Genomic DNA, 27,728 nt, shown 5'->3' with positions numbered 1-27,728 from the left:
ACATATTAACATTCTATTTATTTTGTTAAATATTTCCCAATTACATTTTAACCTGGTTCAGCCCACTCCAGCGTACTGAACGGCAATGCTGAGGGTCACATGTTTGATGCCTCTGGAATGACTTGACAATTGGAGAAAAGAGGTTTAGAACACATGACTGTGAGGAGTATGATAGGAAGTCAATCAGAAATGAAAAAAGGATTGGATGTTTAGATAGCGTGAATTTATGGTGAGCTCATCAGCAAAATTTATTGACTTCCTCTAGCAGCAGCAGGTGGGTATTCAAATAGCAATCACAGTTTATATGGGATTATAGAAATGCAGAATTTATATTTAACCCATGATCCATGGCCCACAAGACTCTCTGTTCACATGTACTGGGCCAATCCTTGGGAATGACCCCAGAAAGGAATCTCTTTGGCTCATCTTAAGTGTCTCCACTCAAGAGTTTTCTGTGGCAAATTTCTACTGTAGTTTCTTTAGGCATAAGTTATATCCAGGTTTCTCCAAATAAAGTAACTGAATCTCTAGCTCCCATACAAGAACTCAAGGTAACTATGAGGATTTAGAATAGGAAATTATTTCAAGCCCCACAGAAAACACAAAGGACTCATAAGAGCCTATAAACTGACATAGAAAAAAACCCCCATAATCAATCTATAAATATCCCCTTAGAAAGGCAATCACAATTTAAGGGTTGCTAAACAAGCAATATTCTTTCCTCTCAAGCCAGTCAGCACCATCTTGAATTCACTAAGTGTATTGCTGAAAAGTGGCAAGGTCCACTGCTTCCTTACTGAACCTCCAGCCAGAGTAGTAGGGTTGATCCTCTTTTTCCAAGAAGGAAGTACTATTCCAGAACTAAATAGCCAATTATCCTCCTTTTCCTAAAGGATTCTATTCAGGAACATTTTCCAGAAACACAGCCCAAGTTGGAAAACACATTTTTTCCTGCCATGTGCTTCTGCTGGAAGTATGACAGAAAGTTGGACCTTCACTTGGGTCTGCAAGGCATGCTATTTTCTCTTAGGTGGCATATGGGTCTCTGCCATGTGCTTTTGCATAAGATCTCTTGGGCTCAACCTGTGCTTGCAAAATTCTGGACGACAGATAGGTAGCACAGTAGATATAGCAGATAGCTAAGTGATGGACCCGGAGTCAGGAAGACCTGAGTTCAAATACATAGTAGTTGTGTGACCCTGGGCAAGTAATTTTTTCCTCAGTTTCCTTTACTGTAAAATGGAGACTATCTGGATTATAAGACAAAGTTGATGTGAAGATAAAAATTTCTCTTGCTCTCTTTAATATATATCCATATATAATGAAATATATGTATATATGCATATAAATGTAATATATACATGAAATACACATGTATATGCATATAAATACACACATTCCTTACAAACCTTAAATTGCTACAAATGCCAGATGTTATTTCTATGTGCTCCTGCCTCAAGGAATTCATTTCTGGTTTCAGAGACCAGGAGGAATCCCATGTACATGGAAAGACTTCTCTTTCCTTAGGACCCAAATCTGCTCAGCTATCCTCTGATCTGTTCCCTGGACAGGAACAAGGTGGAAGATCAATAAGCCAAGGTCTGTCAGCCTGATTTTGTAGCACAAAGTAGTACTTCCTATGCCAAGTGTAATCCTGAATCCCAGATAAATCCTTTATCTTGATGAAAACCACATCGACCAATGTATCCCGACCCTAAGAATTCTGGAATCTCAGATTCTAAACTAATAGCAGTATGTAATGTCCTCAGCATGCACTTCCCTCCCTGCCATACCCTCCAAGGGGTCCGGTCCTAGAACAGTAAGGAGTAAGAGGAATGGGACAGATGGAGCCGCCACAGTAGTTGGAAAATCATAGAAGTATATTAGAGAATTTCAATCTGGAAGGATCGAGTGCAGGGTCATGCAGTCTACCAAGTGCCTCATACAAAGAAAAAGAGATTGAAGGGCTAGTTATTCAGGATGGTAAGGTCCTGAATAAAAGGGGAAGGGACAGCATCAAAGAGCATAAACAGCATTGCCTGCTAGCCCTCATTCTCTGAAACGGCAAGAGAAAGAGGAAGAGGATGGGGGAAGACATAGAGGGTTTTGGAGTATCCCAAACAAAGAATGTAAACTAGAGGGCAAGAACTACTTTTAGATTTTATCTTGTGCATTCAGTGATACTTAAGTACTTAATAGGTACTTAATACACATTGGGCATAAGCAAATCAATGTGAGTAGGATAAGAATGAAAGAGAGCAAGCAGTTGAGAAAAAAATCTTTACATCAAATGGCTTGATATTCAAGGTATATAGAAAACTAACAAATTCTTAAGACAAAAACTTTTCCCCAGTAGATAAAGGATAAGAGGACATAAACGGTCCTCAGATAAAAAACTGCAAACTATTAGCAATATGAAAGATTCCTCCAAGTTACTAATAAGACTACAGATCAAAATAATTTGATGTTTTACCTCATACTCAGAAAATTGGCAAAACTGACGAAAGATGGTAATGATCAATTACCGTCCATTGGAGGAAGTATCCAAAAAAGAGACACACTAACATACTAACAGGTGGGGATGGAACTATGACTCAACTCAACCATTATGGAAAACAATTTAGTTTAGCCATGAAAGTACCTAAAGTGTTCATACCCTTTGACTCAGCAATCCCATGGTCCTCTTCCAAGAACAAACAAAAACAACAACCCACTGCTAGATATATACTCCAAGGAAATCAAAGTTGGGAAGTTCCCATCTATACCAAACTATCACAACATCTTTCCAAAGAACTAGAAACAAAGGAAATGCCCATTGATGGGGGAATGGCTAAACAAAGCGTGGTTCAGTAATATTTGATATAAAATTAAGTCAATAATATTTCATATGTAATGAAGCATATCATAAGAAAGACTGAATGATAATCACTAGCATTTTATATATGGCACTTTAAGATTTGCAAAGCACTTTGTAAGTGTTACTTAATTTTCACAACAATCCTAGGATATTACTATTGCCAGGGTCACACAATTATTGTCTGTGACAAGATTTGAACTTAGGTTTTACTGACTCCAAATCCAACATTCTATTCATTGTACTACCTAATTTCCTCAATTCTAAGAATATAGAGAAACACAGGAAAAGATATACATGTATGTGTGTGCCCACATGTGTATTGACACAAAGAAAAGAAGGCAGAACCAGGAAAACAATATTAACAGTGACTACAAAAGAATGGAAATGGAAAGAACAAAAGAAATGGAGACTGGCTGCTACATAATTATAACAAATAAGCTTGGTTCTGATAAGGAGACATGAAAATGTAACTTCTTTCCTTCCTTTTCAGATTTGGAAAGCTACATGTTTGGAAATTCCCATATTGTATTGTTTGGGAATACGTTGATATATGTTAGTTTTGCTCATCAGCTTTTTCCTCTCTCTCTCTCTCCCTCTCTCTCTCTCCTCCTCTCCTTCTCTCTCTCTCTGTCTCTCCCTCTCTCTCTCTCTTTCTCTCTCTCGTTGTAAGAAATGACTCCCAGAGTGGGAAAGCGAGAAAGAGATGTATTGAGAAATAAAAGTAATGTAAGAACAAAATATATTATCAACAATATATTAAAAATAAATTGTTTTCCAGAATGTTTAGACCAATTTATACCCCAATCAGCAGTCTTAGAATGATGCCAAGAAGGTGACTAAACTATGTAGCAATGCTTTCACTGCTAGGAATGCAGCCTAAGGAAGTCAAGATCTCATCTACACCACCACAGCTGAAGTGTCGCAACACAACAGCTGCAAGTCTGGTCCTCTTCTGGCTCTGTCCTTGCTGCACCATTGATGCACTAATTGTATCTGACTGTAGCATTGACCGAGTGTGCCAATACGATTCAGGGAATGAGCTTCCCAACTCACCAGTAATTGTCATACCATAGTACCTGGCAACTAGGGCATCACCTGTGGTAGTAGCCAATGCTCAAAGATGACCACGTGGCACCTGTCTTCCTTCTCCCTCAGCTCCCAATTGTGAAGCTAACAAATGACAGATTCACAAGAAGGAGATTGAAGTCTAGAGGTTCAGTGACTGCCAAAGTTTGCCAACTAAAAACTAAAAGAGGCAAGATTCCAACTCAGGCCCTAGGACTCTACTCTGTCCTTTGATCAGGTCAAATCTAGTTGCATCCAATACAATTCTAAGTCCTAACTTTAGGAAGAACATTATCAAAATGGAGCATGTCCCAAGGAAGGAGATTAGTATGGTGAGAGGCCTGGCTATGTTGAAGGAGCTGCGGTTGTTTACCCTGGGAAGACTTAGGTATGATTGTGGTGAGAGTAGGAGTGGAGGAGAAGGAAGGGAGAACATTACAACTTTCCTCAAAGTATTGTCAGCCTGTTCCTTGGAATAGGAGCCTGATTAGGGGAGCAGGCTTTTTCTGCTGGGTGTCAAAGGAGCAATGAGTTTCATGGCCTACAGAGAAGCAGATTTCAGTTCAACATGTAGACAGACTTCCTAATAATTGTTGCTGTTGAGTCATTTCAGTCATGTCCAACTCTCTGTGACCTCACTGGGAGTTTTCTTGGTAAAGACACTGGGGTGGTCTGCCATTTCCTTCTTCAGTTCATTTACAGATGAGGAAACTGAGACAAACAGGGTTAAATGACTTGCCCAGGTTCACACAGGTATGTAAGTGTCTGAGGCCAAATTTGAACTCAGGTTCTCCTGACTGCTGACCAGGTGCTCTATCCACTGCACCACCTAGCTACCCTCCTAACAATTACAGCTTATCCTAAAATATAATGGGCTTCCTCATAAGATAATGAGTTCTCCATTGCTAGAGGTCTTCAAGTTGTTGTTAGTTTTTAGTTCTCCAAGAGGATACCGCCTCAGGAAGGTGATGTCATGACTTGCAAGTGAATAGGATTTAAGTGAGGGAGGGCTGTACAAAGTCACCAGCCTTATTTTCTCCTCCGGAGCCAACTGGATCCAGTGGCAAGATATAAATCAAGATGACTGGAAATGGCCCCAGATGCAGTGGGAGACCATGACCTAATCTAACCTAAGGTCTTTCCCAGGTCTCAATTGACTGAGACAACACCCATTCAATGATTCAAATAGAGACTTGTCAGGGAGGTTGTAGAAGAATATTCTGTTCAAACAGTGTTTGAATTAGATGGTTTCTGAGATCCCTTGCAGCTCTAGGTCTATAATCCTCCAAGGTCCCAGAATGGGCAAGTAATTTGTTGAAGGCCACTCAAGTAGCAAAGTGGGAATTCAGGCATGGATGCTCTGATTCATAATGCCAGCATTCTCCCTGCAGTATGCCAGTGTGGATGCTCCACTCTGCAAATACACAGGGCCTAACAGGTCCTCACTTCAGTTCACGTAAATATCTTAATTGCATCTTTAATGCCTTCACGTGAAAACCCCCAGCATTAAATTACACCTTAATGGAAATGCTAAAGTATCCACAAATCTTGGAACATACTGAAGGACCAATATATTTATAGTTTTTCAAAGCAGGAATTTATAAATACCGTTCCCTTAGCAAAGTGTTCCCAGGACCTGGAGCTCCTGACAGGTAGTATTTATGCTACAGAAAAAGCTGAAAATTCACACCCTGTTCCCCTGCCAGACACACACACACACACACACACACACACACACACACACACACGGGAGGCAGGGGAGAGAGAGAGAAAGAGAGAGACAGAGAGAGAGAGAGAGAGAGAGAGAGAGAGAGAGAGAGAGAGAGAGAGAGAGAGTGAGAGAGAGAAAGGAGAGAAAGATAAAGGGAGAGAGAGAGGGAGGGAGAGGGAGAGAGAAAGAGAGAGAGAGAATCCGTTATATCTCCTGTTGGCTGGAGTAAATGTGCAGTTATCATGGGAGGGAGGGGAAAGGGCAGAGGCTGGATTGGTGCAGAAGATTTTAGATACATAATCAATCGAGAAGTTTTTTTTGATGTATCTACAGTGTGTGAGGCACTGTACTAGCTGAGGATACAAACACAAAAGTGAGGCAGACCTGTCCTCAAGGATCTTACATTCTGCCTGGGAAGCACAGGGACCTTTTTTTTAACTTTAAGGGTGAACTGGGTCTTCATACAAGACTTTGTACCTCTCTAATGAGCCTGTCAAGAAATATTGTACATCGACATGACTAATATGGAAATGTTTTATATGATTGGACATGTAATCTATATCAAATTGCTTCTCATCTCAGGGAGGGAAAAGGAAAAGAGGAAGGGAAAAATGCTTTTAAAGTGAATGTTAAAAATTGTCTTTATATGTAATTGGGGAAAAATAAAATACTATTTTTAAAAAATGTGTTGTGCATTATAGTTGTCTGTGTTTATATCTTTCCCCCATCTTAGGCCCTGAGCACCGTGGAGGGCAGGGATCCTGGCTTAGATTAACTATGTATGGCTTCCAAGGCCTAGCACAGAGCTTTCAGGGCAGTGGATGTTTAATGAATACTTTCTGAAATGCATTGGTGGAATTCCATTGGGTATCGACTCCCTGCATGGAAGGTCTACTCTAATGGAGTCAGCCTAACAAAGAGGCAAGATGCTTTGTGGGGTTCTTCCCCAAGGCCTCACTTTGCCCCCTTCCTCCACACTATCAGCATCACCCCAATGACGGTCAGGTGTGGAACTCCCCATTTTGAGGGTCTGCAGCTACAGGTAGGGCAGTATTTACTGAAAAGTGGGCAGAGAATATGGCACAGCCATATTTGCCTTTTGAAGAATGTTCCTGCTCCATGAAGGGGGGAAGGGGAAAAATTCATCAGAATATCATTATTGCCCTGATCTGACCTTTGCTTCCCACCCCCCACCCCCACCTCCTCCAGGTGCCTCCTAGCTCAGCTCCTGTGCCATTCAGAGAGCAGGAAGCTTACTCTCTGCTTACTCCCACCCAGCCCCAAGTCAGGAAGCTGTCTTAATCTGGTAGCACCAGAATCACAGGGGGAAGTTACTTTAGATGGATTAAGTATAACAAAAGGTTACAAACAGATGTGTGCACATTCATACATTGAAACCCCCAAACACAGGCATATGTACTTCTACATATAAACATGCACACACAAATGCACACACACATGCACACCCACACCCCAGACATTTGTCAATGGTGCAGCCAGATTATCTGGAGCAGTCTGGATAGACCTTGGTGTCCTCCAAGCCAAACCTAGTTCAGATGCTAATCCAGCAATGTTCACCTGCTATCTGTTGGATGGTGGGTTTGCAGGGTAGATGGTCTGAGTGCTTTTGGTTGCTTCTTACATCTCTTAGCACCTCTTCGATTCTTTAGGGGCACGAGTAAGGATCCCAAGTGTCTTACCCTCTAAAAATACAGCTCTATATTCCATAGGGTAGATGATCTTTTAAGCAATCCCAAAAGACCTACTTCCTTACTGAAAATAGGTCTAAGTGGGGGTGGGGATTCCATTCCAGGAGCCACTGGTTTCCCTCTCCCATTAACTCCAGATCCACCACTCACACTCACCAGTGACGTTTCTTATGAGAAATGGAAAGAGCTGTACCAAGCATGCAGGGATTTTGGACATCAGTCAGGACTATAATGACAGCCTGTCCAGACTCTTCTTCCCTTGCTTTCCCTATATCTTTCTCTCTCTCCCATTTCTATCTTTTCCCATCTCTCTCCTTCCCTCCTTTCCTTCCCTTCCCTGCCTCTCTTCTCTTCTAACTGTTCCTCACTTCATCTCTCCTTCTCCATCCCAATGTCTCCCTTTCTTTCTCCTTCCTGTTTTTATCCCTCCCTCTCTCCACTCACCCCTTCTCCTTTATCTTTTGTTGAACAGAGAACACACAGTTTGGGGATAAGGTGAGAATAAGGGACAGAAAGGCTTTGTAGGTATGATGGTTTCAGTTTCCCCCAGCCCTGCCTCACACACGCACACATAAAAGCCGACCACTCAGCTTGGCCCAAGTTTTAGCCTGTTGTGCTCATAGATTCCAACTCCTTTGATCATCAGTTTAAGCCAGGTGTTAGCCTGGTGTGATTTGCTTGAAGCCTAGGGATGAAGAGTTGGAGGAGGGGAGAGAGGGAGGGAGGGCAAAGTACAGAGAACCAGTGAACTGTGGAGTTGGCTGATGCCTCCTGCGGAGAGGACCCAGGCACCTCAGGCGCCATTTTTGTCCTATATGATGGGATACTGTCCCTCCCTGTGCTGGGCTGTGATGCCAATTTTATGTCTAATCAGAGTTTTATAAATTCCAAGTCAGGCAGCACACTGTGTGGGTTAGAAATAGAAATGACCAGGAGACCTTCCCAGAAGATCCAGTTCCCATGAGCTGACTAGAGTTAGTGCTGATCAGCGAGAGGCACTGTCCTCCTTGCCACCAGCTGCATCCCAAGACTGGGATTGATGCCAGTCAAGCGTTGATGGCGTTGGCCACATCGGTGAAAACCAGCCGGCTAGGTCTCTGCATCGGACCCTGGTTCGTCAGTAGAATCTGTGAGGAAGCAGCAAATTGCAGAAGGTCAGAGAGCAAAGGGAAAGCCCTTAGAAACCACTCAGGTAAAACCTACCATGTCAAGAAGGGAAAGCTTGAGTCCTAGAGAAGGAAAAAGACTTTCCCAAGGCTACATGGTGAGTTCATAGTAGACCTTGCTAACAAAGTTGATGGGAGAGTGGCTACACCACACGGCCCATGAATGGAATAGAATGTTGCCACGACTAAGAGATAATGAATACAGAGAAGCATGGGAAGGCTTCTACTAATGAATACAAAGTAAAGTAAATAGAACCAGACAATACACATGATGACAACAATGTGAATAGGAAAAAAAAAAATGAGACTCGGTGTTGTGAAATTCTAATGACCAAGCTTAGCCCTAACAAAGAGACAGGAGGATGAAGCCCTTTGCTTTCTTGTAAGGAATGAGGCAGTATGGGTAGAGAACTCTGTGTCTGCGGCAAGACTTGGTGAATGTTTGGCCAGCCTTGTTGACTTTTCCCTGTTTTATTCTTTGTGCGGCAGGTTAGTTCCCTAGGAGAAAAAGAAAAGCTCTCTCTCTCTCTCTCTCTCTCTCTCTCTCTCTCTCTCTCTCTCTCTCTCTCTCCCTCTCTCTCTCTCTCTCTCTCGCTTTCTCTCTCTCTCTCTCGCTTTCTCTCTCTCTCTCTCTCTCTCTCCCCCCCCTCTCTCTCACTTTCTCCCTCCCTCTCTCTCTCTCTCTCTCCCCCCCCTCTCTCTCTCGCTTTCTCCCTCTCTCTCTCTCTCTCCCCCCCCCTCTCTCCCTCTCTCTCTCTCTCGCTTTCTCTCTCTCTCTCTCTCTCTCTCTCTCTCTCTCCCCCCTCTCTCTCTCGCTTTCTCCCTCTCTCTCTCCCCCCCCTCTCTCTCTCCCTCTCTCTCTCTCTCTCGCTTTCTCTCTCTCTCTCGCTTTCTCTCTCTCTCTTTCTCTTTCTATTAATACACACATATACACACATACATATATATACATACATACATACACACACATATATAATATTTTCTGTCCATATATAATTTACATATATATTTATTTATATATAGATAAATTATATATAGACAGAAAAGATTATATGATATAAAAAAGATTATAATGTATATCCATATCTATATAATCTTTTATATCTCTCTCTATATTTTATATCTACAATCATACATGTATGTGTGTAGGTGTATGTGTATATATGTAGGTATGTATATATGGGTATATATACATAGACACACACATACACACACTTGTGTGTGGTTTGGGTTTTTTTAGAACCAAGACTAGAGTCCAGGTCTCTTGAGTCCTAGTCATGTATGTCCCTTTTCCCCAGACTGAGTTCCTCTTCTATCATCCCATAACCTCCAATCCAGAAATAGGCACACAGTAGGTATACATAATAGCACAATAAATGAATACCACACTACCTTACCAGTCTTGTCTCCTATTATCCTAACCTTTATTCACTGCCTTGGAACATGGCCTGTGATTTTCATACTCCATACATTGGACTATGCTGTCCCCTATGTCTATAACATTCTTTTCCTCTTTTTGCCTAAGTTTCAACCCACCCTTTAAAAATAATGACAATAATGACAATGGAAGTCAACATTCATTTAGCACTTTAAATACAGACAGAGAATTCTGTACCTTGTTCTGAGAGGCCTGTGCTGAGGCTGCATCTCTCCCATGCTCCAACAGCTCCTGTTCCAGCTCATCTTGCTCCTCCGTGGGGTCAAAGTTATACATGGGCATAAGCTGGTGACGAAGCTTCTCCAACCTGAAAGCAGAGGGTGGGGTGGAAAGTGAAATCCCCTTCCTTTGTCCCCCATCTGGTACCAGTGGAGGCCTCACTCTATGCACGGTGGGTGCTGAATACTTTATTAAGTGGCCTAACACATAGCCTGGCTAATGGATATGAGGGGGAAAGCAACAGCTGCCAGTAAGGAGAGACAATGGCAGGCCTTCCTTTCTTAGGCTGCACCCCCCACCTTTGTTGGTTTAGAGTTAAAAGGTTTAACTTAGAACCAGCCTCTGCTTATTAGCTGATTGACCTTGGACAAATCACTTCAGCTTTCTAGGCCTGTTTCTGGTTTGAATAGATGGCCTCTAAAGCTCCTTCCACTTATGAATCGATGTACCTATAAACTCATACCTTCATCTCTCCCTTACCCATTTTTTTTAGCAAGTTAGTCACAGTGTTGGCAGAAACTCTGAGGGCAGGGCCTCCTATGACATGTTTCATTCACCTTTAAGGCTTTCCCATGAGTGCTCAGAACCAGGCCCCACTGGCTACAAAACATACCAGGAACTATATCCCTGATTGAGTCTTATGGGCTATCCACTCTGCCTTACATGTGAATGGAAGGAAGCATATGTGAACCAAAGGAGCAGATATTAATCGTAAGTATTTATGTTTGCCTTTGGAATTCGTAGAATATGAGACTGTCATAGAGTTAACAAGGACGCTAGAACACAGAATGTCAGCATCAGAAGAAGGGGTCTTAGAACATAGAACAGATAATGTTAGTGCAGGGAGGGACCTTAGAATATAGAATGTCAATACCAGGAAAAGACATTAAGGAACCCAGAATGTCAGAACTGAGATAGACCAGAGACCGGCAGCCAGGTCTCTTGACTCCCGCTCTGAGGGGGTCATCTTGGGCAATACTAGCAAACATCTCTCTGCAGAAAGGGACCTTAGTGATCATTCCTCATTTTTTTCTAATAAAACTAAAAGCCCAATAAGAAATAAAACTAAAGCCCACTGAGAAAGGAGCTGTCCAAGGTCACACAGTAAGGCTGGTGGCAAAGTCAAAATCAGAACCCAAGTGTCCGGAATCCCAGTTTGAATTCTCTGTCACCATTGACACTAACTAGCTGTATGACCTTGGGCAATTATGAATGTTCATTCCCACCTCCCCCCCCAAAAAGTAAATTGCAAGATCTATCTACCTATCTTTGGTGCTTGACTTATATTAATGTGAACAGGAACCAAAGCAACCGACTTTTCAAAAACTTATTTTTAGGGGATAATTTAGTTGAGATTGCGAGGCAGCAAAGATGAAGTTATTGACTTCCAAGGCAGAGTTTTCCTGACTTGAGGCCAAGAGACCCAGGACAGGAGACTAGGGGACCTGGTAAAGGATGGCAGGGAGCTAGGAGGAGAGGAGTAGCCTAGGAGAGGAGTCTCAAAGCTCACCTGCTTTCCATAAGCACAAAGGGCATTCTAACTCTAGTTAGCATTTCTATAGCACTTCCACTTTTGAAAAGTTTACAAATATTATCTCATTTGAATTCTACAATAACCCAGGGGTGGCAGTGGTGGTGGTAGTAGTAGTAGTAGTAGTAGTGCTATTATTAGCCCCATTTTACAGATGTGGAAACTGAGACAGGTTAGGTAATTTTCCCAAGGTCACACAGCCAGTCTGAGGCTAGACTGGAATCCAGGTCTACTTGATTTCAGGTCTAGCACTCTCTCCACTGCTCCACCCGTATGATATTCACATTGACCACTGAGGCCAAAGTGAGAACCGCCACTTTATTTTGAGTATTTCCCTCCATGGCCAGGCATGGTCTAACTTATGGTTTAAAAAACCAGCTAAATTTGTCAAGGTACAGTGAGTGGAATGAGTACCATTCTGCCAGTCCAAAGACCTGAGTTCAATTTCTGACTCATATATTATCCCTAGCAGACTTCTCAAGGTCAGGGAATATATCAGTTTTCACATTTCTTTTTCCCTTAATCTCCCAGCTAGAGGTTGAACAACGGGCAGATCACTTAATCTCTCTGTGCCTAAGTTTCCTATCTGTAAAATGGGTATAATAATAACTGTACCTGTGAAGTTTTTTTTAAACTTAAAAGTCTAAGACAGACAATGTAGCCTAGTAGATAGAAAGACAACTTTAGCTCAGGAAGGTATGGATTCAAGTTCTACCAATAACACAGAGGTTGTGTGATCCTGAGCAAGTTATTCAACCTCTCTGTATACAAGGCAGTTGTCTAAATTTATAAATATATACATATAAATTTCAGAGATGGTATCAGTATACATTGATAGATGGGAATTTCCTACAAGAATGAAATCACAGGTTTGGATCAAAAAAGGGAGTAGGGAAAGGGTAGAGAAATGAGGGTTAATGTTGTTCTCCAAAGGATTCACTGAGGACCTAGAGATCCCCACCCAACATCTCAGTCTAAGACCTATGTGTGTGTGTGTCTGTGTAAAAGTCTGTGTGTGTGTGTGTGTGTGTGTGTGTGTTTCTCTCTTCTCTGCCCTTGGTTGTTTCACTGTGTCTCCCTCTCTTTGCTCTGCTCCTGGAACTGAAACCCTGGGGGAATAAATGAGGAGATTACCTCTTCCTTTTCCTGATGTACAGAACCTAGGGGAGAAGGAGAGACAACGTTATTGCAGGGTGAGTAAACCCTCCCTAAGCAAGAGGATGGAAGAGGATGAGTCAAGCATTTGGTGATATAGATGTCTAGGGAGGGGAAGTGACATAGACGGACAGGAAAGAAGAAGTAACATATGGAACCAGGAAACCTGAATGAGGTTCTACTAGCTGTGTGATCTGGGTAAATGGGAGCTTCCGTTTTCACTTGTGTAAAATGAGGATGAGAATACTCTCACTACTGATCTCATAAAGTCATAGGGAATAGTTCTTTGCAAGCATTAAAGTGGTATAGCGATGTAAATTATCCCTAGCAGACTTCATAGGGACAGCTAGGTGGTGCCATAGTGCATAGAGTCAGGAAGACTCCTCTTCCTGAGTTCAAATCTGGCCTCAGATACTTATTAGCTGTGTGATTGTGGGCAAGCCACTTAAGCCTGTTGCCTCAGTTTCCTCATCTGTCAAGTGAGCTGGAGAAGGAAATGACAAATCACTTCAGTATCTTTGCCAAGAAAATGCCAAATGGGGTCATGAAGAGTTAGACACAACTGAAGACAAGGTGTTAAGCCCTTTAAGAGCAGGGATCTATTGGTTTTTGTTCACCTTTATATGTATCCAGTGGGACTTTCATAAATGTTTGTGGAATTAAATGAATAGGATTTCCATTCCTGGTAAACACAGTGCTTCTACCCTCCCCCCCCACCTTAGTTAGTTAGTAGTTAGTTAGTTAGTTAGTTAGTTAACTACTACTTAGTTAGTAGATCACAGGTGATCACATCGGGGGCTAAGCCTTCTCAGGCTCCTTAGCCAAGCTGAGGAAGGTGGCACCAGTTTTACCCACCTGCAGCATACAAACTTCCACTTGCCTGCTTTTGTCTGCCTGACACCTTCCCTAAACATTATCTTGGGGTGGGGTAGGGAGACTAGAAGCTGTGGAGTATCCCCGAGAATTTGTAAAGGTTCCCCTAAGGGGGGGCGGTGCAACAACTTGGACATGGTACCCTTCTTTGAGTAAGACTTGTATCCTCTACCCTACGGCTTCCTTCAGGGCACAGCCCTGCCTCTGACTCATACCAGGGACTCCGTAAGGGTGTGAGTTATGTTCTCTACAAACTAGAGACTCCCTTCGGGCTGGGACCTGATCTCCCTTACTTCATGAGTTCCTTGAAGGCAGAGGCTGCCTTCCCACTTCAGACCTGGGAGCTCCCTGAGGACAGGGGAAGCATGTCCCACACACCCCCACTAGGGGCTCCCTGGGGTTATGGGCTCCCTGGGGTGAGGGGTTGAGGTTCCCCTTCAGACCAGGGGCACTTTGAGGATAAAGGCTGGATGCCACACTCAGACCAGCTGCTCCCTGGATAAAGAGATTGAATGACCCACTCAGGCCAGGACTGCCTTAGTGCAGGGGCCAACTTTCATTCAGAGTGAGGACTCCTAAGTCTTCTCCCTCTGTGGTGGACAAGCAAGCTCTTACTGTTACGGGAATAACAGAAGGAAAGAGAATTTTTCTGGGACAAAAGTTAGGTTCCATAAATATGGACCATTTTGGCTCTCGGGGCACAAAGAAGGGGGAAGCTTGTTTGGTTTATGAGCTACCAGGGAAACTGACAAATAGGTTTTCAAGGCACTTTCCCTCTTAGACACAAACAACCTCAAGGCAAATTCTTTCAATTCAGTTCAAATAGATGCCCTAAACTGGAGGCCTGGTGCTCTGCTTTGGCCCAGGCCCTAATCTCCAAGAATTTATAAACTAAGGGAGAATCACAAAAACTGATACCTGCAAGAGTGAGAAAAATGCCTTGGAGGGAATCAGGCAAAGCCTCCCAAGACCTTTTGAGGAATCGAAGGCCCCTTTCACTTGGTGGGAGGGTGGGAGAGCCAAGAAGGTTGCCTGGAAAAGGCAGCTCCTAAGGTAGATGAGAAGGGAGCCAGAGCTGGAGAGGGATAACTATGAAGCAGGAGAATCTCCCAGTGTCATGAGGGCAATAGGCATGTGCAGGAGGTAGGGGTGGGGGATGGGGGTATCCTGAGGGTCCTTTCTCTGGAAATAAATATTTATTAAGCACGTACACCATGGTAAGCCCTTTACAAATATTATCTCATTTTGATCCTCACAACAACCCTAGGACTAAGAGCTATCATTATCCCCATTTACAGTTGGGAAAACTGAGGCAGGCAGAGATTAAGCGATTTGTCCAGGGCCATACAGCTAGTAAGGACAATCAACAAAGTCACATTTGAACTCAGATCCTTCTGACTCCAGGCTCAGCACTCTATCCAATAAATCACCTGATAGAATTGGCTCACTCTCCTGGGAACCAGCCTTCCAACTCAGGGCACTTCATGCGTTTGTCAAGTAATATGCCATAATGTTATATATTTGTGTCTTATCCCCCTACTATAGTAGAAGCTGTAGGACAGCAGGAACTCTGTCTTGTTGAAGACTTGTTATCTCCCTAGTGTCTGACACAGGGCTTCTTAGGCAGTAGGCACTTTGAAAATATCCGTCCAACTGAATTGAAAACCTATAGGTTAGGATATGAATGGGAGGGGAGAGACTTTCAGAGCTAGGGGAAGGTCTAGAAATCCAGACCACTAATTCATTCCCAATTTTGAAGGGGAAAACAAAACCCAGAAAGAAGAGGTCTTATCCAAAATCAATGGAGTGAGATCCCTCTTTTACAGTCCCTTAATTGAGAAAAATTTAGGAACTTATTCCTAGGAGCCCTCATCTATCCCCAGCATGTCACACACACACACACACACACACGCACACACACACGCACACGCACACGCACACGCACACGCACACACACACACACACACACACACACAGAGCTTGGGCTGCCCTCTGGGTTGCAAAAGGCAGCAACCTTAGGAACTTATTCCTAGGAGCCGTCATCTATCCCCAGCATGTCACACACACACACACACACACACACACACACACACACACACACACACACACACACACACACACACCCCCAGCTTGGGCTGCCCTCTGGGTTGGAAAAGGCAGCAACCTTTCTCTGCCATCACTAGCTATGTTCTCCAGCCTTCATTACAGCTAAGATTACACCCCTATTTTTTTTTCTTTCTCTAGTCTGGTGTCGGGCTCAGCCTGGGTAAAGTACTTAAGTTCTATCCCATAGATTAGGGCCAAGAGAATTTGGAGGAGCCAAAGCTTCCCAGAAAGAAGGTGAGACCTCAAACTTCTGGGATCTTTATCTAGCTCCCCTCTCTCTACAAATCAGAGAGCCTCACTCAGTAGCATGGGGAACATTTATAGTATATCAGAGCTAGAAGGAACCTTAGAGAGAATCTGGTCCAAAGCACCCATTTTACAGGTAAGGACACTGTGACCCAGGGAGATAAAGTCACTTGCCCAAAGTGCATCAGCAAGTTAAGTGGAATCAGAACATAAGATTCCTGGCTCCTAGTTTCTATGCTGTCTCCCAGAAACTTGGTGTATTTTTTGGCATTAGTTCAAAAAACTGAAGAGATAGTTCTATTCTGTCCCAATGTTGAATCACTGGCCAACAAGGTCCTTGCAATTTTAAGGAATTATTATAAGTGTCAACTGAACTGCCAAAATAAATGATGAGTATAATCAGGGTATCTCCCTGCCCGCTTCAGAGTCACAGAAAGGACACAGATTCGATCAATGTTGGTGGTTGATACCCATCAGGCTTTACTCAAGGAAAGAGAGTCACCATGGTCTACCAAATAGAACCCTAACTAAGGGATACAGAGCCTTGACTCTGCCACTGATGGATGGGTGACCCTGAGCCAGTCCTAAGGGTCTGGCCCTCTCCAGGTCTCAGTTCCCTCTCCTGTAAAATGGGAGAAATTAGTCTAGATGATCACAAAGGTCCCTTCCACTTTAATATCCTATGATCCCATTATGATTGCTAAGGTCTGGGATTCTGTAATTCAGAAGATGATGGGGTCCTACCTACTGCCTGCCATGACTTCACCTCTGGTAAAAGTTTCCCTTTGGAGTTAGAGAATCTGAGTTCAAATCCCGGATCTTCCACTTACTACTATATGACAGATGTGAAGACACACTGATTACCTCCCTCCCCTGCCTCCATCTGTGGATTTCCTTAACATGAGGTAAACTCATGTTATCCTCCTTTTTCATCAATTAATCACTTACCATTGCCATAGCCAAGCCAATCACAGTGATGATTCCAAAGGATAGTAGCATTGTCCCCATGTTGGCCCCACTACTGGCCACATCTGGAATTTTGGTGCCATTAAAGCTAGTAGTTTCAGGACTGAGGGTGGCGCTCTCTGAAGCAGCCCCATCTGTAGTGGTACCCAGGTCAGGCTCTGGGGTGGGGGGGCTACTCTGGTACAAGTTCCGAGGGGAAGCTGGACTGTAAGTCATCCCAAGGCTCTGGCTACGGCAGGTCCAGTCTTCCAACAACTCTCCCAAGCAGGACAGTCTTCCAACAGTTTTAAACAGATTGGGGGTTGCCCAGGGCTTTTCTGGGAGGGTCTGCCTCTAGTGTCATATGCACAGTCTGACGCGCTGTGTCCTAATGAAGAAGGAGCCTTGGCTTCTGAATTGAGAGATGCTAAATGTCCAGAAATGCTGAAGTGGTGGAAAAAAACAAATAGGGTTGGGGGTGGGGGTGGAAGAAAGCTGAAATTTGAAGACAAGTGAAAAAATCTATGAAATCCTTATTTTTAGAACATTCTTTACAGGATCTGCAGTCACTCTGTTCACTTAATAACATTAACTAGATTGAACTGAATTTGTAATCAAAGGACCATGTTTTGTACAGTTGAGGATGTGAAAGCCTATTCTGTCTTTTGTTTTTACTCTCTCCATGTGTGGGAAAGTTCTCTATAAGTCATCTTCACCAGGGCAGGGAAGGGACCTTTCAAAGCTCTAGAGTCTGTCAGGGAAACAAGCCATGGAGCGTCAGACCAAGGTGGAAATGGTTCTTGCATTCAAGCCCCTTTCCAGCCTCTGAAAAGCCTCTGCTCTGCTTCTCCAGCTTTCTCTAATGTTCCTTCATATAGCCTACAGTCCAGTCAGACTGGACTATTCTCTGTTGCCTCTTCTTATTCCCTTCACTCCCATATCCTTAGTTTTGCTCAAACTATTTATTACTAGACTTCCTGCTTAATACCATCTCCTCTTTTTGAGGTCAAGATAAGGGGCCACCTTCTCCGGGAAGCCTTCCTCAGACTCTCCCAGATGAAAACAATCTCTTCCTCCTCATATTTCTCATAGCACATTGCATGGAATGAATAAATAAAAAAGTATTTATGCTGTGCCAAATACAAAACTAAGTCCCAGAGATTCAGATCGCAAAGCAAGTCCATCCCTTTTCTTAGGAGTTCACATTCTAATGGGGCCATATCCCTTGCCTTGCCTCTGTATTGGAGTTATCTGCTTCCTTGTTTTCCCCCTCCTCCACCCCTCCACCCCGCTTTAGAATATAAGCTCTTTGAGGATAGGATGGGGTTGTGTCTTTGTATTCCCAGAGCCCAGCACAGGAGCTTTGCTCATAGTTGGGGCATCATCAATGTTTATTAATTTGAAGTAATTCAAGTTAAGCTGGACCAGCCTAGCTAAGTATGGATGAATCTGCTACCAGGAGGCTGGCTACTAGGTGAGGTTTGACCACTGGCAACTCATGAAAATCATCTCTTAAGGTGTGAATCAAGCTTCAATATGCATCAGTGAAGGGATTGTCCACACCAATGAAATTATAAAATGTTGAAGAATTTGGGGACAGCTAGGTGGCCCTGGATAGAGTGCCTGGAAGACTCATCTTTCTGAGTTCAAATCCAGCCTCAGACACTTCCTAGTTGTATAACCTAGGGCAAGTCACTTACCCCTATTTGCCTCAATTTCCTCATCTCTAAAATGAGTTGGAGAATAAAATGGCAAACCACTCCAATATGTTTGCCAAGAAAACCCCAAATAAGGTCACAAAGAGTTGGACATGACCAAATGACGACAGAACTTGGAAAGAAACTATTTCCCTCATCTCACTGTTTCTTCCTCCAAGACCATTATAAAGGCTATGCTGATTGGTTTTGCTGAATTGCTTTTTTTAAGAGAGAGAAACTGATTTAATGGAGAATAATAAGCATGTGGGTTTTATTTTTTAATGGATGCCTTTTGTTTTTATATCATATTCATTTCTGAATATATTTCTCCTTGCAGAGAGACATTCATTCCTGTAACAAAGACCTTTTCTTTCTTTTTTTAAAAGCTTTGTTCCAAGGAATGGCTCAGTGTACAAGGACAGGGGGAGGGACATTAAAAAATGAAGGCTACATAAAAGCTGAAGACATTAATCAACATATAATGGAATGTGTTTTTAAAAATCATATCAGGCAAAAACCCAGTAGCCTGGGCTCAGGTGCCCAATTCTCTGCCTCTTGCCCAACAGACAAGATTCTATGGGTTTTACTGTTTAGCTGGCTGCAAGTGAGAGGAAGTTTTAAATGCCTTCACTCAATAATCACAAAACAATTGAAACTGAATATCCCCAAATTATAAAGATTAACCTTGGCCACAAAGAAGAGATACAAGGAGACTCTCCCCCTTTGCAGAGATGGGGGTCTACAGATATGGAACATTATATATAATTGCAGATTTTTTTGATACATTGATCAGCATTGCTGATTTTTTCTGTTTTGTTTCATCTTTTTAAAAAATTAAAATTTAAAATAATTATTAAGTCAAAATTATTTAAATTTTTAAAATTCTTTGTTATAAGGAATCTCTGGGAGGGAGGAGAGGGTGGACATGAAGAAAATCTAGGCAAGGTAAAAACAAAAGATACCAATGCAAAAATCTATTTAAAAATACAATTCTTTGTATTTTTCACCTTTGAGGGTTAATGAGGTGGGGAGGAATGAGGAAGAGTAGACGTCCCACTACTTTTAGTGGAAGTGAACCATCCCACTCTCATTACGGTATAGTATAGGCCTAGAGACAAAGCCATCTCCCTTCCTCATTTCTTTGTTTCTTGATTCGACACAGAGAAATGATACACAAGACACTATCCCAGGATCAGCCACATGGTACCAGAATTAGAGTCACAGCTGGATTGGGCCTGAGCACTCAACTAGACCAGCCCCCTCACGTTATATTTAGAGAAATGGAAGTCTAGAGAATAGAAAATGATTAAGATGAGAAGTCATTGCCCACAATTATATAATGAGTTAGTGATGCAGCCAGAACTAGAACCCAGGTTTCCAGGCTCCTTCCAACACCCACCACTTCTTGCTCTATTGTCCCAGTGACTTTTCCACAATACAGGGCTGCCTTTGTAGCAATTTAGAGATTGTGTAAAATGGCTACAGAAGAAAGGAAATGGATTAAAGAGGAGTGAGACTGGAAGGATTATTAGGGTAGGAATTATTTCCACTTTTGTCTTTGTACCCCCAGCACCTACTATACCGTCTGGCACATAGTAGGTGAATTTAATACAACTTTTATAACATGCCTCTGTTTTTGTTGCTTTAAGAATGGAGTCATTTCACTGTAAAAGGTTGGGAAACATGGACATACTCCATAAAGAAGGAAGATCTTGGATTCAGAGGGTTTGTCAGGAAAGAGATTGGATGAAATCTGATCAAATGAGTGTGTCAAGAAAGGTCTGCAAAGTAAAATAAGGGGGATATCTAAATGACTAAGGGACAAAAACCATCAATTCTTCCTTATTTGAGATCAGTAAGGCAACCTCATAATATGAAGAAGAAACTTACAGGACACCTGATCACTATCTCCAGGTATTTAAAGAGTATTATACTCTCCTTGGATCTAGAGGTCCAAACCAGAAGCAAAGAGTGAAAGTAGCAGAGAGGCAAGTTTAGGTTCCATGCCACTTTAGAGCCATAGGCTGGGCTGCCTCCCGAGGTGGTGGCTTCTCCTTCATTGAAGGTCTCCAAGTGATGGTTGTCTGATTCCTTGAAGGGTATATTTTAGAAGAGATGGGCATGGTTTGGGCTAGAGCTGCTGAGGCACCACCTCCCAGCTCAGAAATAATGTGGCTTTGAGGTGCCTTTTTGGGGTCCTGACCCTGACAAGTCTTCTGACCAATGGTTTGGGGAGACTGAGATCTGACTCCTTCATGTCAACTTTCCTTAGCTCGTCTTCTGTCCTCTAAGCATCAACCAAGTGAAGATGGCCAGGCAAACTCTGCCTTGAACCCACATACCTCACACTGGCCTGCTCAGCAACCAGGAGTAATAGCCAAAATAGTAGCTCTATTTTCTAGAGTCAAGAGACTGGTTTGAATCCTGCTTCTTGTGTCCTTTACATTTTACAATCACTTTTCTCACAACAGCTTTGTGAAGTCAGCAAACCCAAGTATGGTTATACCCACTTTCCAGGTGAGGAAACTGAGAATCAGAGAAGGGGAGGGATTTGACTAAGGCTGGGAAGATGCAGGGTAAGAGGGACCTATTTAAAGACCTCCACAATCTGGTGCCAACCTATCTTTCCAGATCTATGTTTTATTACTCCTCTTCACCTACTCTTCTGTTCCAGCTAAACTGACTTCTTCTCTATTTCCTGGATGTAGCTGCCCATCTGTGACAGGCTATTAGCCCAACAGGCTATTCCTCAAGCTTGGAATGCTGTGCTTCCTCCTCACTGCCTCCTACGGTCTTGAGCTTCCTTCATGGCTTAGCTCAGCAGCCACTTCTTATGTGAATCCCTCCTGCCCCTCCACCTCACTATTAGTGCTGGCTCATTCCTCAAATTACTTTGTATTTATTTACCTGAAGAGAAGTTGTGTTCCTGGTAATCTCCTCGAGGACAGGCTGTTTTTGTTCTCTGTATCCCTAGCACCTATCTTAGTGACTGGTACATAGGAAATACCTAATAAATGTTGTTTGTTTTTTATTGAAAAGTAGACAACTGTGTGTATTTGTGAAAATTGATATGGTGTTCGCCCGTGAGAGTGGGCACAGGATGAATGGGCACAGGAGACTCACAGGTCTCAAATGACTGAGTTTCAATGTCTTTTATCTGTAAAATGGGGATGACAATATCGACCTTGCCTTGTGAAGATCCAGCTAGACCCCAGTACGTACCAAAGCACTCTGCACTACACACATCTGGGGTGCCACTAGATGCTTCTGATTGTCATCCTACCCTCCACAGCTAGAGGGGGCCCTAGAGAGCATCTTTGGTCCAACCCCTCCATTTTACAGCTGAAGAAACAGACAAGCTCTAGGACAAATGAAATGACAAAGTAAGTAAATCACCAGAGCAAGGATTTGAACCCAGCTGTCTCACTCCAAATACAGTGTTCTTTGAGTACCTATGTGTGTCCATAGGTTTGTGACAGTTTATTGCTCCTGTTTGTGAGGATGTATGTCGCTCCTAGTGCATGTACCCCCCTAGTGTAAGTATGACCATAAATATGAAATGAATGACAATTTGAAGGTGAGTGTGTGTGTGTGCATGTGTATGTGTGCATGTGTGTGTGTGTGTGTGTGTGTGTGTGTGTGTCCATGGCACAAAAAACCCCCACTGATTCTACAAACATGGTTTTTGGTCACTTGGAACAAAATGTCCTTTGCAGTCCTGCCTGCAGTGTAACTCTGGCCTACCATCTGTCATGCCCACTTTTATCTGCAGTCCTTGATACTAGCATGGATGAAGATATTTTCAGCAGCCCCTGACTCCCCAATTCTGACTCTCCACCTCATGATCTCCCCTGTGACTCTAAATAAGGGAACCTAAGGGAGCCCCTAGTCAGGCCAGCTCCCTGATGATGGGTTGAGACCTCAGCCTAGGGGACCATTCTCTCCTCACTGTGTTCCTGACCCTTCTCTGCTCTGGAGGACAGGGCTAGGGACCATGGGAGCCTGTTGCACACAGGCTGATTTCAGTTCTATAGAAAGAAAAATGTCTCATCAATTGGAGTCGTCCAAAAGTTGGATGGGTTGCCCCAGAGACTCCAGATCACTAGAAGTCTTGAAACAAACTGAGTGAGTGCTTGTCAGGGACATTGCAGAGACAATTACTGCCGTTAGAGGGTGAACTAGATGCCCTCCAAGGTCCCTTCCAAGTCTGATATTCTATGATTTGATGAAGGTCTCTCCTGTCCTACCCCAGTCCTGTATCTTACCATCTTACCCTATCAATCACATGAGCCAGCCTCCCTGCTCCTCCCTCCTGAATTCTAGCCCAGTAGGATTCCCTTCACAATCCTTCCGGATCTTCCTCCACCTTTCATTTGTACTGCCTTCAGGCAGAAAACCGGACCAACCCTGGGTCAAGGCCAACTCTTCAGACACAGCTTGCTTCACTTGCTTCCCTCTATACCCCTACTGTTGTTCAGTGGTGTCCAATTCTTCATGACTCCATTTGGGGTTTTCTTGGCAGAGATACTGGAATGACTTGTCATTTCCTTCTCCAATTCATTTTCCAGTTGAAGAAACTGAGATAAACAAGGTGAAGTGACTTACTTAGGGTCACACAGCTAGTAAGTGCTTGAGGCCAGATTTGAACTCAGGAAGATGAATTTTCCTGCCTCCAGGTCCAGGACTCTAACCATTGTACCTCCTAGCTGCCCTGTTCCACTCCTGCTCTGGCTAAGGGTATACAGGGAGGAGTTAGGGTGGGGGAAAGGTGGGGATGCCAGTGATCAAGCTATAGGCACACTATGACAAATCTTTTCTCTCATAGGGATTTGAAGAAAGAATTTTAAATCTGGAAGAGATCATCTTGCCCAACACACTCATTTTACAGATGATGAGTCCCTGGATGGCCCAGTGACTACCTAAGGTAAGTGGCAGAGATGGGATATGAACCCAAGATCCTAATCCAGTACTTGTTGATTCTACTATGTTATATCTTTTCTCATACCCTATTCTTTTTCCTTCCTTCTCTGCCCCCCTCCCCTTCCCACCTCCTACCTGGTTCCTGCCACCCCATCCCCCTTTCCTATCCCCCTTACTGTCCCACCCCCCTCCTCCTTCCTCTTCCTTCTAACTGTCCTCCCATCCTCTCTCCAAACAGATCTATGATTAGGGGGTCAGGGGATCTGGACTCTTGCTGTGCAACCTCAAGCAAATTGCTTTACCTCTCTGGGTCTCATTTTATTCACCTGTGATTAAGAGTACGTGCACTACCTGCCTCATATCATAATACCTGATTATGACGCTAGTAAGTTACTGCTGTTACTACCGTTCCCTTCTATGGTGAGACCTTCAAAACTGGAGGGGAATCTAGGTAGATGATCTTAAAGGTCCCTCCCAACTCTAAAATCTGATGATTCCCTGCAATCTAATATAACAAACATTTAGTGCCTAAGGTTTTGAAGAGCACTGTGCAGGCTGCTAGGAGAGATGGATAATTCAGAGAAGACAAATTCTCCACTTCAAGCAGCTTATAAAAAAAAACAAAACTAAGACCTAGGTCTGCCACTGACTCGTTGTGAGACCAGGGGCAAGTCAAGTCACCTGACCAAGTCTCAATGGCTTTCATCTGTAGAATGAGGATGACCATATCTGCCTTGCCTTGTGAAGATCCAACTAGCCATAATTCATGTGAAAGTACTCTATATACATCCTTGTCCCGATAAAGGATATCTTATATGTGCCAGTATGTGATAATACAATATTATTTTCCTCTCCCTGGAATCTGTCATATGCCATTCCAGCCTTCCTTCCTCCCTCTCCCTGCCCTTCCAGTTATCCCCTCCTCTTGCCCGTGCCAGCCCTTTCCTCCCAGCCTCCCCTGCAGCCCCCTCTCCTGGACCCACTCCTAGCCCTGCCACCCTCTCCTCTTGCCCTCCCTCCTATCCCCCAGCCCTGTTAACCTCTCCCTCTGTCCTCCTCCCCTGGGTCCACCCTTTGCCTCCCCACCTCTCTCCTATTCTCCTTCTGTGTGACTGCCCCCTGCCCATCCAGCCTCCCCTCTGGTGTTAAGGGCCTGATTAAAAAGGATGGGATCAGCACTTACTTGGTTTTCGTTTAAGTCGCTCTCTTGCGGATTTCCAGCAGTCGGCGCAGGGCTGCGGAGCAGGTCCAGGAGCTGGGGGATGTGAGAGACCCCGCTCTCTGTTCCCCCCTCCCCGAACGTCTGCCTGTCCACCTGCCTGCCCACCTGCCTGCCTGGCTAGCCTAGCTGCAAAGCCAGGTGAAGAGGAGCCCTGGCTGCCTCTGGGGTTTCCTTAAGGCACGGGGCAGCGAGGGGGCAGCGGGTTAGGCGAGGGTGAGGGCTGCTGCCTTCCTACCGGCGGGCACCGACGAGGCGAGTGACCTCAGCAGACCGGGAGGCGCTGGTTCTGCAGAGGGCAGCCTGGCACCATGCCCCGGCCTGATGGGCTTGGCAGCGCCGATGCCAGGGCCTGAGCAGGCTCCAGCGAGGCCCGGGGAGCAGGCGCAGCTGTCAGCGCGTTTGTTTGCATTGTATTTTCCGAAATGCCTGGAGTACCTGGTCCCGCCTCCCCAGCTCGCAGACCTGGGCCTTCCCCTCTCCTCCTGTCCTGCCTGGGGATTGGTGGACGGACTGGGCTGGGGCTGAAGATTGGTTCTTTCTCCCGCCACTCTTCCGCTTCTTTTGCCCGGTGTCATGCTCGCCAGGCAGAATCAGCACTGGATTTGTGGCAGGAGGAACTGGCATTCTCTTAAGGAAATGCTGGTGGGGAACCAGCAAGGGATGGGCTGGCATCCACCAAATCACAGATCTCTCGACCTGAGCTTTGGGGCTAATCTGAGCATCATAGCAGTGGGATCTCTTTATCCAGATTTCTCATCTTACAGATGGGGAGACTGAGGACCCTCGCAAGATTAGTTTATGCACCAATAACGTGACAGAGAAGAGATGCAAACCCAGATCCTCTGATTTAAATTCCAGTGCCTCTTTAGTCTAACCCCCCTCCCGTCCCCACCCCACACTTTACAGAGAAAGAAGCTGACACCCAGAAAGGGGCTGGACAAAATCTCTTTATGCACTTAGGAGCATTAATCCTATTACAGGCTGGTAAGTGTCCTCCCCAAAACACAATGACTCAGTAGCAGAGCTGACCTTGGTTAGAACCCCTTCTTGCAGGGCTTACTAGTTCTGTCCCCTCATTTTACGGAGAAGGAAAGTGAAGTCCAGAGAGGGGAAAGGACCTGCCCAAGGTCACTCAGTGAGAATGAGCCACTAGGAAGAGCTAACCTAAACTATTACTACATAAGGCTTCTTCCCACTCCTCTTTACAGCCAGAGCTCACCCCCTTCCTCTGGAGGGTTGGGAGGGGGTCACCTTACCAGGACATTGTGAGGACCCTACTCTGAAAGTGAAATGTGAGCAACTGATCATTGTGACCATATCAATCAATCAGCCACCATTTGTTATGACTTAGGAGACCAGAGGATGTAAAACAAAAGCAAAGCAGTCCCTGTCCTCAATCCATTATCAAATGAGACTTTTGTTCAATTGTACCCAACTCTTCCTGACTCTGGTCAACCATATTTTCCAAGGGATTTCCAAAGATACTAGAGCTGTTGGACATTGCCTTCTCCAGTGGATTAAGGCAATGGAAGTTAAGTGACTTGCCCAAGGTCACACAGTTAGGATATATCTGAGATCAGATTTGAATTCAGGTCTTCCTGACTCCAGGTCCAGCATTCTATCCACATAGCTGCCTCCTCCAACACTCTCTGGTGGTTGTTTAGTCGTTTCAGTCATTTGTCCAACTCTTCACAACCCCATTTGGGGTTTTCTTGGCAAAGATACTGAAGTGATTTGCCATTTCCTCCTCCAGTTCATTCTACAGATGAAGCAACTGTGTCAAACTGGGTTAAGTGACTGGTCCAGGGTCACACTGCTTTGAACTCAGAGAGATGAATCTTCCTTACTCCAGACCTGCTGCTCTGCACACTATGGCACCACCTAGTCGCCCCCAACACTCTTACTCATTTGCAAAAAGCAGTTGTTTTGTTCACCTGTCTGACAATTCTAAAAGGACCTTAAATATAAAAGAGTAATAGCAGGATAGTGACTTATCCCAGGATCCTCATTGAAAATAAAAGCTGAGAAGAGTTAGATACATAATAATAAAATTGTGAGTGACTCCTTTACTTAGCTGGGCAGTTGTAATGGGACTGTCGGTTACAGCTGAGAAGTGTTTGAGGCTGGGGGAGGAGCTTAACCAAACTGGAGGACACCTATTCCAAGACCGGAAGGTCTCAGGATGTATGTCTAAAGACCAAGGAGTTGTTGTCTAGTGGTTGTTGGCTCTGGGAGCTGGGCATCATCAATAAGCCTTTTTGAAGATAGTTAGGTAGTACAGTGTAGAACACTGAGTAGGGAGTTTGTGAGGCCTGAATTCAAATTCCGTCTCAAGACACTAGCTGTGTGACAGTGGGCAAGTCATTTAACCTCTACCTGCCTCAGTTTCTCCATCTGTAAAATGGGGATAATAATAGCGCTTGCCTCCCAGTGTTGTTGTAAGGATCAAATGAGATAATATTTGTAAAGCACAGTCCTGGCACAAAGTAGATGTTTAATAAAATGTGCATCTTCTTCCCATGTCAATGCTGTCACTCTCCAGGGAGACCTAGTAATCTGCTTTTCTTAGGTTTCGACTTCCCTTTCTGTTTCCAGGGAATGCACGCACACCTCCAGAGGCCAGCCAAAGGCATCTCTGGACCCTCCATATAGGGATGCTGCCATTCCAGATATGCACAGAAGCAGTGAACTCATAAATGCAGATACGCTTATGTGTCAGCACACTCCCCCTTGGACAGCGGCACTCAGAGGCGCCGGGAGCTGGCTGGGATCTAATCAGAGGGAGGAAGCAGCGAGAGCCCTGGACAACCGGAGTCTGTGCATAATCGGCTTGGTTTAATCAGCTCCTGCTTGAGCACAGACCACGTG

At 44.2% G+C, this 27,728-nt stretch overlaps 1 protein-coding gene across 1 annotated transcript; it reads right to left on the bottom strand.

Annotated features, from left to right (window-relative positions):
- C1H3orf18 (chromosome 1 C3orf18 homolog) lies at positions 1 to 25,281 on the bottom strand. Its single transcript, XM_072650514.1, has 5 exons — positions 24,822 to 25,281; positions 17,025 to 17,465; positions 12,831 to 12,856; positions 10,124 to 10,253; positions 1 to 8,469 (listed from the first exon to the last, which is right to left on the bottom strand). The coding sequence occupies exons 2-5, from the start codon at positions 17,256 to 17,258 to the stop codon at positions 8,389 to 8,391; spliced, it is 471 nt and encodes a 156-aa protein (XP_072506615.1). The 5' UTR covers positions 17,259 to 17,465; positions 24,822 to 25,281; the 3' UTR covers positions 1 to 8,388.
- Between the last annotated feature and the right edge of the window lie 2,447 nt (positions 25,282 to 27,728).

This window comes from Notamacropus eugenii, chromosome 1 (genome assembly GCF_028372415.1).
Source record: "Notamacropus eugenii isolate mMacEug1 chromosome 1, mMacEug1.pri_v2, whole genome shotgun sequence".
Classification (NCBI taxonomy): domain Eukaryota; kingdom Metazoa; phylum Chordata; class Mammalia; order Diprotodontia; family Macropodidae; genus Notamacropus; species Notamacropus eugenii.
Note: the sequence above shows the minus strand (reverse complement) of the source record. Positions and strands in the feature narration are given on the sequence as shown.